We start from the raw sequence: 14,883 nt of genomic DNA, 5'->3' as shown, positions 1-14,883 counted from the left end.
CGGATGTTGAGATTTTATAAAAATGTTTGGGCTAGCTTACTATGAGGAGTGTATTGTCTGGACATATTGTGAGTCCATAAACCGTTATGAAAGGAGTAGGCCTAACCATTTCTTTGTATTTAAAAAAAAAAAAAAAAGTCTGGACCAACGTGGAACCCCGGTCAGTTCCTGTGTTTCCCTGGCATTCATTGGTCCCTTTCCTGGCACCAACCCAATCAGACGCCTCTACTCAGTCTGGCGAGGGCCAACAACCAATCAATCATCCCCAAGCTGCCAGTCTGAAAACAGGTAGGTTGTTAGTTAAATTCTACCCAAATCCCAGCAAGATTGCAATTTCTACCATGATTTCTAACACATGAAACATAATGGATTACGTAACACACATTGGTATTACCAGATAACTATCAGAGATTTGAATCATTGTGAAAATACCCCCTTTTCCTGTCTTTCTCAGAGTCTCAGGGGGGTGCAGTGCTGCTACAGGAGGCCAATGAGGACCCCCCCACCCTGGAGAGAGGACCCACAAGGCCAACTCCCTCCACAGATGACCTGGCCCCAGAGAGGGAGAGAGAGGCCGAAAGAGAGAGGCCAGACAGTGAGACTGAGAGTGATGTGGATGACCCGTAAGTGTGTGTGTGTGCGTGCGTGACTGCATGTGGACACTAGGGCTGACCCCAATTAGTCGATTGTTTGGTCCTTAGGCTGTTGGTCAACTAATATTTTTTTTGTTGTTGAGCTGTAGCAAATGTATACAGTACCAGTCAAAAGTTTGGACACACCTACTCATTCTGGTGTTTTTCTTTATTTTTACTATTTTCTACATTGTAAGACGAGTGTACAAAGCTGTCATCAAGGGGAAGGATGGCTACTTTGAAGAATTTCAAATCTAAAATATATTTAGATTTGTTTAACACTTTTTGGTTACTACATGATTCCACGTGTTATTTCATAGTTTTGATGTCTTCACTATTATTCTATAATGTAGAAAATAGTAAAAATAAAGAAAAACCCTTGAATGATAAGGTGTGTCCAAACCTTTGACTGGTACTATATATATATATATATATATATATATTTATTTATTTATTTATTTATTTATTAAATATGAGAGACTTTTCTGTTCTAATCCATTGTGGAGGATGGCACAGTCCAAGAGGAAGAGGAGTGTGGCTAGGATGCACAATGCACGTCTCTCCAGAATGTGCGGTCTCCCCCCAATTTGTACCTGATTACGCATAGAAGTAGGACTATAGGCTACCTTGCCTGTGCTCAAATGTAGGCCAATTTTAAGGGTCTGATAGTATTTCTGATTGGCTTAACGCACCACCACTAATGGGCTGTGGAGCTTCTCGAAGTAATGTTTTCTTCACTTCAAGCAAACAGTCTGTTATTACATCCGTTGAGAATGACAATAGTCCTCAATGTATTTCAAATATCTTTTCAGCTCTCTCCCTTTCGATAACCACTTAGCGTGAAAGGGAAAAATATCATGCTCTAATCCAGTGGAAACGTCCTACCCGATGAGCTCTTATAGCCTACAGTCTGTTCCGAGCTCACTAGAGCAAAACTGAGGGCCCAGAATATTTTCTACAATGTTGCAAGTTTGTTAGCATGAGCTTTGGGCTGACACAAGTTGATACAATGTTTCAAGTTCCTTGCAGACAGGCAATGCATAGCCAATGTGATTTATAGGATATTTATTTTTACAATGTTATTTTCTACCTGTAGGCTGTATTGTTTTTATTTGTTGGCTTTATATGTAGGCTATTTTTACAATAGTAGTACTCGAGACCACATTTTGAGTGTTTCGGTCTTCTCTACATTTTGGATACAGTTGTACTCGGTCTTGACTCTGTCTTGGACAGTGCGGACTCATAATTTCTTCCCAGAGTGTAAAACTCATAATTATCAGCTTCCATTCAGTCAGCACATAGAACTGCTTCTCCAGGCCAAATATACACGCTCCTTTCCTGAAACATGAATATCTTAACAGCCTTTTTATCTATTATAGACATGTTTGCGCAGTGGTGAACCTATAGGCCTCCAGTGTGTGACAGGTTACAGTGGTGAACCTATAGGGCTTCAGTGTGTGACAGGTTAGTACAGTGGTGAACCTATAGGGCTTCAGTGTGTGACAGGTTAGTACAGTGGTGAACTTATAGGGCTCCAGTGTGTGACAGGTTAGTACAGTGGTGAACCTATAGGGCTCCAGTGTGTGACAGGTTAGTACAGTGGTGAACCTATAGGGCTCCAGTGTGTGACAGGTTAGTACAGTGGTGAACCTATAGGGCTCCAGTGTGTGACAGGTTAGTACAGTGGTGAACCTATAGGCCTCCAGTGTGTGACAGGTTAGTACAGTGGGGAACCTATAGGTCTTCAGTGTGTGACAGGTTAGTACAGTGGGGAACCTATAGGTCTTCAGTGTGTGACAGGTTAGTACAGTGGGGAACCTATAGGTCTTCAGTGTGTGACAGGTTCGTGATTCTGAAAGGACAGCAACCCTAATACCAGCGGACTGTAGGAGAGTGCACTTTTTGTAAAACACAAAGGGCCAGTGGTGTAGGGTATACGCAGGTACAGTATAAGAGGTACAGGTACAGTGGGCTTTGCGTATACTTGCTTCTTAATCGCTACTGATGCATATCAAAGTAGTGTAGTGGAGGTGTATGACAATTTATGAAGGAAAATAGAGAAATCATTCACAAAGTAGCCTGCAAAATCGCAAAGCACGTGAAATACACTGCTCAAAAAATAAAAGGGAACACTAAAATAACACATCCTAGATCTGAATGAATGAAATATTCTTATTAAATACTTTTTTCTTTACATAGTTGAATGTGCTGACAACAAAATCACACAGATTATCAATGGAAATCAAATTTATCAACCCATGGACATCTGGATTTGGAGTTGCACTCAAAATTAAAGTGGAAAACCACACTACAGGCTGATCCAACTTTGATGTTATGTCCTTAAAACAAGTCAAAATGAGGCTCAGTAGTGTGTGTGGCCTCCACGTGCCTGTATGACCTCCCTACAACGCCTGGGCATGCTCCTGATGAGGTGGCGGATAGTCTCCTGAGGGATCTCCTCCCAGACCTGGACTAAAGCATCTGCCAACTCCTGGACACTCTGTGGTGCAACGTGGCATTGGTGGATGGAGCGAGACATGATGTCCCAGATGTGCTCAATTGGATTCAGGTCTGGGGAACGGGCGGGCCAGTCCATAGCATCAATGCCTTCCTCTTGTAGAAACTGCTGACACACTCCAGCCACATGAGGTCTAGCATTGTCTTGCATTATGAGGAACCCAGGGCCAACCACACCAGCATATGGTCTTACAAGGGGTCTGAGGATCTCATCTCGGTACCTAATGGCAGTCAGGCTACCTCTGGCGAGCACATGGAGGGCTGTGCAGCCCCCCCAAAGAAATGCCACCCCACACCATGACTGACCCACCGCCAAACCGGTCATGCTGAAGGATGTTGACGTGGAGAACATTCTGCTACCTGCGTCTCCAGACTTTCACAACTGTCACATGAAAGCAGGTTCACACTGAGCACATCTGTGAAGAGCTCAGGGCACCAGTGGCAAATTTGCTAATCTTGGTGTTCTCTGGTAAATGCCAAACGTCCTGCACGGTGTTGGGCTGTAAGCACAACCCCCACCTGTGGACGTCGGGCCCTCATACCACTCTCATGTAGTCTGTTTCTGACCATTTGAGCAGACACATGTACATTTGTGGCCTGCTGGAGGTCATTTTGCAGGGCTCTGGCAGTGTTCCTCCTGCTCCTCCTTGCACAAAGGCGGAGGTAGCGGTCCTGCTGCTGGGTTGTTGTCCTCCTACGGCCTCCTCCACGTCTCCTGATGTACTGGCCTGTCTCCTGGTAGCGCCTCCATGCTCTGGACACTACGCTGACAGACACAGCAAACCTTCTTGCCACATCTCGCATTTATGTGTGGGTTGTAGACTCCGTCTCATGCTACCACTAGAGTGAAAGCACCGCCAGCATTCAAAAGTGACCAAAACATCAGCCAGGAAGCATAGGAACTGAGAAGTGGTCTGTGGTCCCCACCTGCAGAACCACTCCTTTATTGGGGGTGTCTTGCTAATTGCCTATAATTTCCACCGGTTGTCTATTCCCTTTGCACAACAGCATGTGAAATTTATTGTCAATCAGTGTTGCTTCCTAAGTGGACAGTTTGATTTCACAGAAATGTGATTGACTTGGAGTTACATTGTGTTGTTTAAGTGTTCCCTTTTTTTTTGAGCAGTGTATATTTACGCTGCACATAGCCTAGTTTCAATGGAATATCATCTGCAGGCAGTAAGAGTGTGCAGCTTTCAGATGGGTTTGGCATGGAGCAGCTCAGAGAAGAATGACATCGGTAGCTGGTAGGGTAGGAAAGACGTTTCAACATACGATATCTTCCAGTACATGTTAACCAAGGCACCAAAGATATGCAAACCAGGTATTTAAAAAGTTTAGTCAGAAGTGTTGGTTAGTAGGCTATTTGTAATGTGCAACTGTCATCATGCGCTGTTTGCATCAGGGGTGTAGACATGAATGGGCCTGGGTGGACAGAGGCCCACCTGCTGGGGAGCCAGGCCCTGACAGGCCCACCCAATCAGATTGATGTGGACTTACATACTGACCAGACCGGGTGCGTGGGTCCGCATGTGCTATCACACGCATGTTGATTTTGTCCATCCACACCAGACATGATCAGGACACGCAAACTCTGAACCAACTATATTCATTTGGTGATAGGTCGAAAAACATTAAACATTCATGGCAATTTGGCTTGCTGTTGCTAGCTAATTTGTCCTGGGATATAAACATTGGCTTGTTATTTTACCTGAAATGCACAAGGTCCTCTGACAATTATTCCACAGATAGAAGGGTAAACGGTGTTAGTTTCTGGTAATCTCTCCTCCGTCAGGCTTCTTCTTTGGGGTTTATATGGCAGTTGGCAACCAACGTTAAGGTGCATTACTGCCACCAACTGGACAGGAGTGTGGACCTCAGATCATCTTTCAATCACTCACATGGGTTTAGGCTCCTAAAATCCAATCAGGAGATGGGACATACACTAAGGCATTGTTGGCAGAATAGATGGATGCTTAAGTGTGCTTAAAGGGAAAGGGGATATCTAGTCAGTTGTACAACTGAATGCATTCAACTGAAATGTGTCTTCTGCATTTAACCCAACCCTTCTGAATCAACATCCACGTCAAGCATCAGACAAGCGTAATGCATATTGTTGATTTTTATAGACTCGTTTTAAAATTTAGACCAGTTAATTGGTCGAAAGAACAGACGACTTTTGGTCAGGCAAGATGTTTTGGTGGCAGGGACAGGGCTAGTAGAGTGAGTGGCTCCACGCGTCCACTTAAGTTTTCTACATGTAGAGCAGCATGTTATTTGAACAACGAGGTGAGGAACAAAAGCATCCATCTCTGTGCTTTAATACTAGCCATATGAATGGCTATATGAATATAAGCTAAATGACTATACAGGGTGGCAGGTAGCGTAGCGGTTAGAGTGTTGGGCCAGTAACCAAAAGGTTGCTGGTTTGAATACCTGAGCCGACAAGGTGAAAGATTTGTCGATGTGACCTTGAGCAAGGCACTTAACTCTTATTAGCTCCAGGGGCGCCGTACTACTATGGCTGACCCTGTAAAACAAAACATTTCACTGCACCTATCCTGTGTGTTTGACAATAAAATATACAAAAATAACTGAAAAGAATGGCAGTGGCCAGGCTGCTGCTGTCCATTGACTGTCATGAGCTGTCTGCTGAATCCACCGAAATGTCTCTGGGGAGTGGAGTCACTTTCCCTGCTCTGTGTGTGTGAAAGAGTGACAGTTTTATTCAAATTTCTCTCCTAAGACCTACTCCTGCAAAGAGTTGTTTAAAAAATAATATATATATATATATATATTTTTAATGTTCCATGTTTGCTACAGAGGTATGATGATGAGTGAGATGTACATGGTTTCGGTCAGATATATCTGATGTTGTTATGGTTCTGTCTCCACCTGTCTGTCTCTCAGGTTCTTCCCCAGTGTTCTTCCTGAGCCGCCCTTGTCTGTGACTCCTGTGAAGAGACGCACTCAGTCCCTCAGCGCCCTGCCCAAAGATGGGGACAAAATCAGCCCTAACAAGGTAACCTCTCACCTGTCTCTCTCGCTCACTCATTTTCTCAATTCATCTCTTACCTCGTCATACATTCCGTTCCTCATTTAATCACATTGTTAAAAGAGGAGCATCCCTGGCAAGGCGCTCTGGCTTTCTCTCACCCTCTCATCTAATCATTCTTTCCTCCCTCTCAGAGGGAGAAGGACCACATCAGGCGGCCGATGAACGCGTTCATGATCTTCAGTAAGCGTCATCGAGCGCTGGTGCACCAGAGGCACCCCAACCAGGACAACCGCACGGTTAGCAAGATCCTGGGCGAGTGGTGGTATGCCCTGGGGCCCAAAGAGAAGCAGAAGTATCACGACCTCGCCTTCCAGGTGTGACACACACACACCAATTTAGTGCAATGGTTTAGTCTGACCTGACTAAGCAGCCAAAACAGGAATGTATTTTGTTTGCTCATCCTCTCTCTCTCTCTCTCCCTCTTTCTCAGGTGAAGGAGGCCCACTTTAAGGCCCACCCAGACTGGAAGTGGTGCAACAAAGACAGGAAGAAGTCTAGTTCTGATGCCCGAGGGCTCCCAGGGCCGGGGGGCAAAGACATTAGAGAAAGGAGCATGTCTGAGACCACCGGTGAGTCACACACTGCTGCTCAAAACACCCAAATAAGAGATAACAGAAAGGAAGAGATGTTCATTTGATTGCCAAGGTTTCCTCTGAGCTCTGTCATCACTAAAACATAATGATTGAATATTTATCTCTCTCCTCTCGCTATGCTCTACTGTCTCTCTCCCCCTTACTTTCTCTCTCTCAGAGCCCCATGGTGTGGAGCTGAAAGGGGTGGGGCCTGGCCTGCTGGGTGTGTCTGAGCGGAATCCAGGGGAGGGGCATGTAGGTCAGCTACCCCGCCCCCGAGCCTTCTCCCAGAGTGCCGTGCACAGCCTGGAGAGGTGTGAGAGGGGCAACACACAGGCCCTGGCCGAACTGTCACAGGTAAGGCCATGCTACATAATGTTGTTTCCACTACATCCACTTTACTCAAATGATAAACAGGTTTCTTACTTTGGTGTGTCAATTTTGACTCGTCCCTCTCATCCATCACTTTGTTGTTTTATATCTGGCTTCCTCTCCTCCTCTTCCTCTCTCAGATGTGTGGGGATGGTGGTGGCCAGTTTTCGGGGCGTGCCCAGACCCTGTCCCGGTCTCAGAGGGGGGTCAGTGAGGACATGACCAGTGATGAGGAACGCATGGTCATCTGTGAAGAGGAGGGAGACGACGATGTCATTGGTGAGAAACTAAACTGCTGTGATATCTCAACAACGCAACAATTATAAGCTTATTTTGGTAAGTCCCGGTAAACATGTAAAACTCAGGTTATTACACTGCTGGGAAACACAATACTACTGGTAGCTCTTTTCCCATAATGACATCATCTTAATTGGACAGTTTGAGAAATTCTATTCAAAAGACCTTTATTGCCCCCTACGGGATATTTGGTCACAGGGAATTCCACACATATGATTCCCAGACATGCATATTACGTGTACAATATACTGGCAGAGGAAGTTAGAAATAGGTGTTTGTGCACATAAACCATGAGTACCCTCACTCCCCTTTCCCCCTACAGAGGACCCGTACCCTGCCAGCTCCATAGACCTGAAGTGTAAGGAGAGAGTGACGGACAGCGACAGTGACAACGCCTCTGGGAACGAGAGCGATCGCAAGGTAAGTCTCTTCCTTTATCAAGGCTAGATTGAGTTAGTTGTCTGACTGATCATTTTCTCAATATAGTACCATTATTTAGAGAAGTGGAACATGTTTTAGACCTGCTTTTCACCTGCTACAGACATTTAGTTGTTTCTCTTTCTGTCTCTGCAGCGTGTCTTTGCTCCAGTGATCTGCTCTTCCTCCTCCCAGCCCACCCCCCACGGACGCTCCGTCTCTCTCTCCTCCTACCCTTCCAAACGCTACGACGAGGAGAGAGGAGGGGGGCTCTCAGACCGCAGGAGGAAGAGAGGAATAGAGGGAGGAGGTGGTGATGGAGGAGGAGTGGCATCCCTCTCTCTTTCCCTGTCCTCCTCAGGCCACTCTGTCATCTCCAGCCCCGGAGGCCCAGTTCCTTCTGCCCTTGCCCCCCTTGGCCTGTCTCCTCTCCTCGGGTTGGGGGCTGTCAGAGTGGCCTCTACAGTGGTGACCAATGTGGTTCGTCCGGTCGTGAGCACACCAGTCCCCATCGCTAGTAAACCCCGAGACGGAGCAGCTTCATCCATTCCTCACCCATCAGACAGGAGGTCCCTCCCATTGCAACAGGCGCAGCTTCTGATTGGCTCCGGAGCAGGAAGCGGAGGGCCTGGCTACTACTCCTCATCGTCACCCAATCCCATAGGTGCAGGGGCAGGTCCAGGGGGGCTGGTGACCAGCTTGGTGTTCCCGGGGCACAGCCAGTCCACCGTCCAGCTCATCAGTCCCTCCCCCAATCCGTCCTCCCACCACCAGCTGCCCCCCACCGCCCCTGTCTCTGCCCCCACACACAACCACACCAACGGCCCCCTGCCCCTCTCCCTGCTCCAGCCCCAGTTCCTCTCCTCGTCATCTCTGGCATCCCCCGGGGGCAAAGCCATCACACAGGTCCAATACATCCTGCCCACCCTATCAGCCAGCTCCAATCACAAGAGCCCCTCCCCTCAGCTGCACAACCTGCCGAACAGTATCTTCAACCTGCCGACAGCTCCGCCCACCCACATGTCCATAGCCAATGGGAAGCAGGTGGGGCTGGGCTCGCTGATGGGATACGCCTCCAGCCCAGCCGTGGGTGTGGTCAGCCCGGGAGCCAGAGGTGAGGGGGGGGGGGAAGAATCGTACACCAAAACTCTAATAAATGGAGAACTGTGACACTGTTTTCAAAAAAGGCTTAACCTTATCCATATTTTCCTCTCTCTTTCACTCTTTAGTGCAATCCCAGTCCCCAGTCCTACAGGGCAAGATGCTGCTTCCCATGGCAACAGTGAGGACGGCACCCGCCCAACAGTACCCCCTCGTGGCGCCACCTCTTCCTGTCCAGAATGGAGCTCAAGCAGGAAGCAAGGTAAGCAGTGTTACCATGGTGATGACAGCCAGACCAAGACATTGAGATTTCAGTAGGTTTATTCTGTATCCCAGGGCTGTCAGAGCCCCAACATGACCATTCTTACTAGTCTTTGTAATCATAGAATAATCTAACTAATTACACTTGTAGTTAGTTACCCCAGGTGAATGACTAAATACACATGTATCTTCTCACTCTTTCACTCTTTCTCTTTTTCTCTCTGATAGATCTTCCAGATCGCTCCCATGCCTGTTGTCCAATCCCAGCTCCAGCAAGGCGGGGCAGGGCATCCTGGGAGCCCTTTTCCCGTTACCTTGGGAACGGCCACAGTGTTGCACCAAGGTTCTGCCCCATCTCAGACTGTGCTGCTGCCGCCCCCACCAACCAGGTAGGAGGACACAGACCAACTCAATCTAACAGTGCACTATTAGCGCTGCTGCCCTACCATAATACATAACACAATGGTTTTGGAAGAAGTGCAGCTCTTGTGTTGTGTGTTAGTCATTCTGCTCTGTTGCTGCTGCTGGCCCAGGCTGCCTCTTCCTCTGCAGTGCCTGCTGCCTGCCTGCCGCCCCCTCACTGCCTCTCGGCTCCACCACACAGACACACTCATCTACTGTTCCGTCACCCACTGACCCCCACTGCACCATTTCTCTCCTCTCTCCTCCTTTCATCCTTGTTCATGTTCTATTTTCCTTTTTTTTGTCTCTCTCCTCCTTCACTGCCTGTTTCATCTATCATCTTCTCTCTCTCTCTCATACACACTTTCTCTTTCCCTCTTCACCTTAACTTCTCTCTTTTCTCTCTCTCTCCACCACTCACAGGATCACCTATGTCGAGTCCACGCCAGGAGTCCCCTCTGCTCTGCCTCTGGTCTCCACAACAACAGGCTCCTCCTCCCCTCAGCAGGCCCAGCCCCCCCCTGGATCTGCATATGTTTCATCGCCCCTAGCAACGCTGGGCTTTACAGCCATAGCCCCCCCTGGACAGAACCTAGTCCAACCCCTCATCACAGGTCAGTAGAGCTCTGCTACCCGAGCCCGATGGGCCCTGACATTATACATCAGGTTAGGGCCGGGTAGGGCCCTCATCAATAACTAAGGTACGGGCAGGGCTCCTGTATAACTAAATTGATCACTAACATTTTGAAGCTGAGCCATTTGCTCGTGCTCTGCTGCGAAGTACAGTCATGTCTGACTAAGATCATAACATGGTGTCAGAAATGCTTCAACCTCGTCCAATATAAAGCAGAAGAGATTATTTAACAGAAAATAAGAATGTCCCTTGTGTTTTGTGGTAGTGTGGAGTCTCATGTCTCGTGAGCAGAGCAGCACAAGCAAAGCAGTTACTATGGATACTCACAGACCCAGAGCCTCCATGAGCAGAGTGACCGATAAAGAGGAGCAGCTAATGGATTTACTAACGGAGGGCATTATTTCAGGTTTCGGGCAGGGCTGGGCAGGGCCTGGCTTTAAATTTGCCAGATGCAATCAGGCCTGGGTAGGGCATGGGTTTGGCTCCGGCATAAAATGCATGCCCGTGCAGGGCTCTACACGTCAGTGCATCCACTTGAAGGACATCTAGAATAAGATGGATACTGGATGGTTGCCGTTTTGCAAGCTTCAACCCAATTTTGCTTGCTTCATTGATCATGTTCTTATTTTTTATTTTCCATCTTGTGTGCTTTAGTTCCACCTTGTTATTTTTAGTATTAGATTGTTATTGATTATTGCAGTGTTGGGGTTAGCGCTGGCAAGAAATGCCTTTCACTGTACTTGTGCATGCGACATTCAAACTTGAAACTATATTGCGCATTTTAAGTTCCCTGTGAACTGCAACAGTAGCAACAAGAAACCTCCCCTCAGTTTTGAGAACAAAAGCAAAACCTTTAGGTTAGAGGAAACAGGTTATCACACTCTGGCTGTACACCCTGGCTGTCACTGGCCGTACACTCTGGCTGTACACCCTGGCTGTCACTGGCCGTACACTCTGGCTGTACACCCTGGCTGTCACTGGCCGTACACTCTGGCTGTACACCCTGGCTGTCACTGGCCGTACACTCTGGCTGTACACTCTGGCTGTCACTGGCCATACACTCTGGCTGTACACTCTGGCTTTCACTGGCCGTACACTCTGGCTGTACACTCTGGCTGTACACCCTGGCTGTCTCTGGCTGTACACTCTGGCTGTACACCCTGGCTGTCACTGGCCGTACACTCTGGCTGTACACTCTGGCTGTACACCCTGGCTGTCACTGGCCGTACACTCTGGCTGTACACTCTGGCTGTACACCCTGGCTGTCACTGGCCGTACACTCTGGCTGTACACTCTGGCTGTCACTGGCCGTACACTCTGGCCGTACACTCTGGCTGTCACTGGCCGTACACTCTGGCTGTACACTCTGGCTGTCACTGGCCGTACACTCTGGCCGTACACTCTGGCCGTACACTCTGGCCGTACACTCTGGCCGTACACTCTGGCCGTACTCTCTGGCTGTCACTGGCCGTACTCTCTGGCTGTCACTGGCCGTACTCTCTGGCTGTCACTGGCCGTACTCTCTGGCTGTCACTGGCCGTACTCTCTGGCTGTCACTGGCCGTACTCTCTGGCTGTCACTGGCCGTACACTCTGGCTGTCACTGGCCGTACACTCTGGCCGTACTCTCTGGCTGTACTCTCTGGCTGTCACTGGCCGCACACTCTGGCTGTCACTGGCCGTACACTCTGGCTGTCACTGGCCGTACACTCTGGCTGTCACTGGCCGTACACCCTGGCCGTACACCCTGGCCGTACACCCTGGCCGTACACCCTGGCCGTACACTCTGGCTGTCACTGGCCGTACACTCTGGCTGTCACTGGCCGTACACTCTGGCCGTACACTCTGGCTGTACACTCTGGCTGTCACTGGCCGTACACTCTGGCTGTCACTGGCCGTACACTCTGGCTGTCACTGGCCGTACACTCTGGCTGTACACTCTGGCTGTACACTCTGGCTGTACACTCTGGCTGTACACTCTGGCTGTACACTCTGGCTGTACACTCTGGCTGTACACCCTGGCTGTACACCCTGGCTGTACACCCTGGCTGTACACCCTGGCTGTACACCCTGGCTGTACACTCTGGCTGTCGCTGGCCGTACACTCTGGCTGTCGCTGGCCGTACACTCTGGCTGTCGCTGGCCGTACACTCTGGCTGTCGCTGGCCGTACACTCTGGCTGTCGCTGGCCGTACACTCTGGCTGTCGCTGGCCGTACACTCTGGCTGTCGCTGGCCGTACACTCTGGCTGTCGCTGGCCGTACACTCTGGCTGTCGCTGGCCGTACACTCTGGCTGTCGCTGGCCGTACACTCTGGCTGTCGCTGGCCGTACACTCTGGCTGTCGCTGGCCGTACTCACTGGCTGTACACGCTGGCCGTACACGCTGGCCGTACACTCTGGCCGTACACTCTGGCTGTCACTGGCCGTACACCCTGGCCGTACACCCTGGCCGTACACCCTGGCCGTACACCCTGGCCGTACACCCTGGCCGTACACCCTGGCCGTACACCCTGGCCGTACACTGGCCGTACACTCTGGCTGTCACTGGCCGTACACCCTGGCTGTCACTGGCCGTACACCCTGGCCGTACACCCTGGCCGTACACCCTGGCTGTACACTCTGGCTGTCACTGGCCGTACACTCTGGCTGTACACTCTGGCTGTCACTGGCCGTACACTCTGGCTGTACACTCTGGCTGTACACTCTGGCTGTCACTGGCCGTACACTCTGGCTGTCACTGGCCGTACACTCTGGCTGTACACTCTGGCTGTACACTCTGGCTGTACACTCTGGCTGTACACTCTGGCTGTACACTCTGGCTGTACACTCTGGCTGTCACTGGCCGTACACTCTGGCTGTCACTGGCCGTACACTCTGGCTGTCACTGGCCGTACACTCTGGCTGTCACTGGCCGCACACTCTGGCCGTACTCTCTGGCCGTACTCTCTGGCCGTACACTCTGGCCGTACACTCTGGCCGTACACTCTGGCCGTACACTCTGGCCGTACACTCTGGCCGTACACTCTGGCCGTACACTCTGGCCGTACACTCTGGCCGTACACTCTGGCCGTACACTCTGGCCGTACACTCTGGCCGTACACTCTGGCCGTACACTCTGGCCGTACACTCTGGCCGTACACTCTGGCCGTACTCTCTGGCCGTACTCTCTGGCTGTCACTGGCCGCACACTCTGGCCGCACACTCTGGCCGTACACTCTGGCTGTCACTGGCCGTACACTCTGGCCGTACACTCTGGCCGTACACTCTGGCCGTACACTCTGGCCGTACTCTCTGGCTGTCACTGGCCGTACTCTCTGGCTGTCACTGGCCGTACTCTCTGGCTGTCACTGGCCGTACTCTCTGGCTGTCACTGGCCGTACTCTCTGGCTGTCACTGGCCGTACTCTCTGGCTGTCACTGGCCGTACTCTCTGGCTGTCACTGGCCGTACTCTCTGGCTGTCACTGGCCGTACACTCTGGCTGTCACTGGCCGTACACTCTGGCTGTCACTGGCCGTACACTCTGGCCGTACTCTCTGGCTGTACTCTCTGGCTGTCACTGGCCGCACACTCTGGCTGTCACTGGCCGTACACTCTGGCTGTCACTGGCCGTACACCCTGGCTGTCACTGGCCGTACACCCTGGCCGTACACCCTGGCCGTACACCCTGGCCGTACACCCTGGCCGTACACCCTGGCCGTACACCCTGGCCGTACACCCTGGCCGTACACCCTGGCCGTACACCCTGGCCGTACACCCTGGCCGTACACTCTGGCTGTCACTGGCCGTACACTCTGGCTGTCACTGGCCGTACACTCTGGCCGTACACTCTGGCTGTACACTCTGGCTGTCACTGGCCGTACACTCTGGCTGTCACTGGCCGTACACTCTGGCTGTCACTGGCCGTACACTCTGGCTGTCACTGGCCGTACACTCTGGCTGTCACTGGCCGTACACTCTGGCTGTCACTGGCCGTACACTCTGGCTGTCACTGGCCGTACACTCTGGCTGTACACTCTGGCTGTACACTCTGGCTGTACACTCTGGCTGTACACTCTGGCTGTACACTCTGGCTGTCACTGGCCGTACACTCTGGCTGTCACTGGCCGTACACTCTGGCTGTCACTGGCCGTACACTCTGGCTGTCACTGGCCGCACACTCTGGCCGTACTCTCTGGCCGTACTCTCTGGCCGTACTCTCTGGCCGTACACTCTGGCCGTACTCTCTGGCCGTCCACTCTGGCCGTCCACTCTGGCCGTCCACTCTGGCCGTCCACTCTGGCCGTACACTCTGGCCGTACACTCTGGCCGTACACTCTGGCCGTACACTCTGGCCGTACACTCTGGCCGTACACTCTGGCCGTACACTCTGGCCGTACACTCTGGCCGTACCTCTGGCCGTACTCTGGCCGTACTCTCTGGCCGTACTCTCTGGCCGCACACTCTGGCCGCACACTCTGGCCGCACACTCTGGCCGCACACTCTGGCCGCACACTCTGGCCGCACACTCTGGCCGCACACTCTGGCCGCACACTCTGGCCGCACACTCTGGCCGCACTCTCTGGCCGCACTCTCTGGCCGTACACTCTGGCCGTCACTGGCCGTACACTCTGGCCGTACA

The 14,883-nt window shown here is 51.0% G+C and overlaps 1 protein-coding gene across 2 annotated transcripts in view; it reads left to right on the top strand.

The window, feature by feature from the left end:
• LOC109877720 (protein capicua homolog) overlaps positions 1 to 14,883 on the top strand; it is a 36,029-nt gene that overhangs the window by 3,240 nt on the left and 17,906 nt on the right. For both annotated transcript variants that reach the window (XM_031787159.1, XM_031787158.1), the window contains exons 2-13: positions 139 to 288; positions 455 to 623; positions 6,060 to 6,171; positions 6,339 to 6,521; positions 6,638 to 6,776; positions 6,958 to 7,136; positions 7,292 to 7,430; positions 7,771 to 7,868; positions 8,022 to 8,979; positions 9,095 to 9,228; positions 9,456 to 9,616; positions 10,053 to 10,243. In XM_031787159.1, coding sequence (XP_031643019.1) covers positions 139 to 288; positions 455 to 623; positions 6,060 to 6,171; positions 6,339 to 6,521; positions 6,638 to 6,776; positions 6,958 to 7,136; positions 7,292 to 7,430; positions 7,771 to 7,868; positions 8,022 to 8,979; positions 9,095 to 9,228; positions 9,456 to 9,616; positions 10,053 to 10,243 — 2,613 coding nt within the window. The remainder of the gene's footprint in view (positions 1 to 138; positions 289 to 454; positions 624 to 6,059; positions 6,172 to 6,338; positions 6,522 to 6,637; positions 6,777 to 6,957; positions 7,137 to 7,291; positions 7,431 to 7,770; positions 7,869 to 8,021; positions 8,980 to 9,094; positions 9,229 to 9,455; positions 9,617 to 10,052; positions 10,244 to 14,883) is intronic.

The sequence above is a fragment of the Oncorhynchus kisutch genome, linkage group LG13, assembly GCF_002021735.2.
Source record: "Oncorhynchus kisutch isolate 150728-3 linkage group LG13, Okis_V2, whole genome shotgun sequence".
Taxonomy (NCBI): domain Eukaryota; kingdom Metazoa; phylum Chordata; class Actinopteri; order Salmoniformes; family Salmonidae; genus Oncorhynchus; species Oncorhynchus kisutch.
This window is presented reverse-complemented; position numbering and strand designations above follow the sequence as displayed.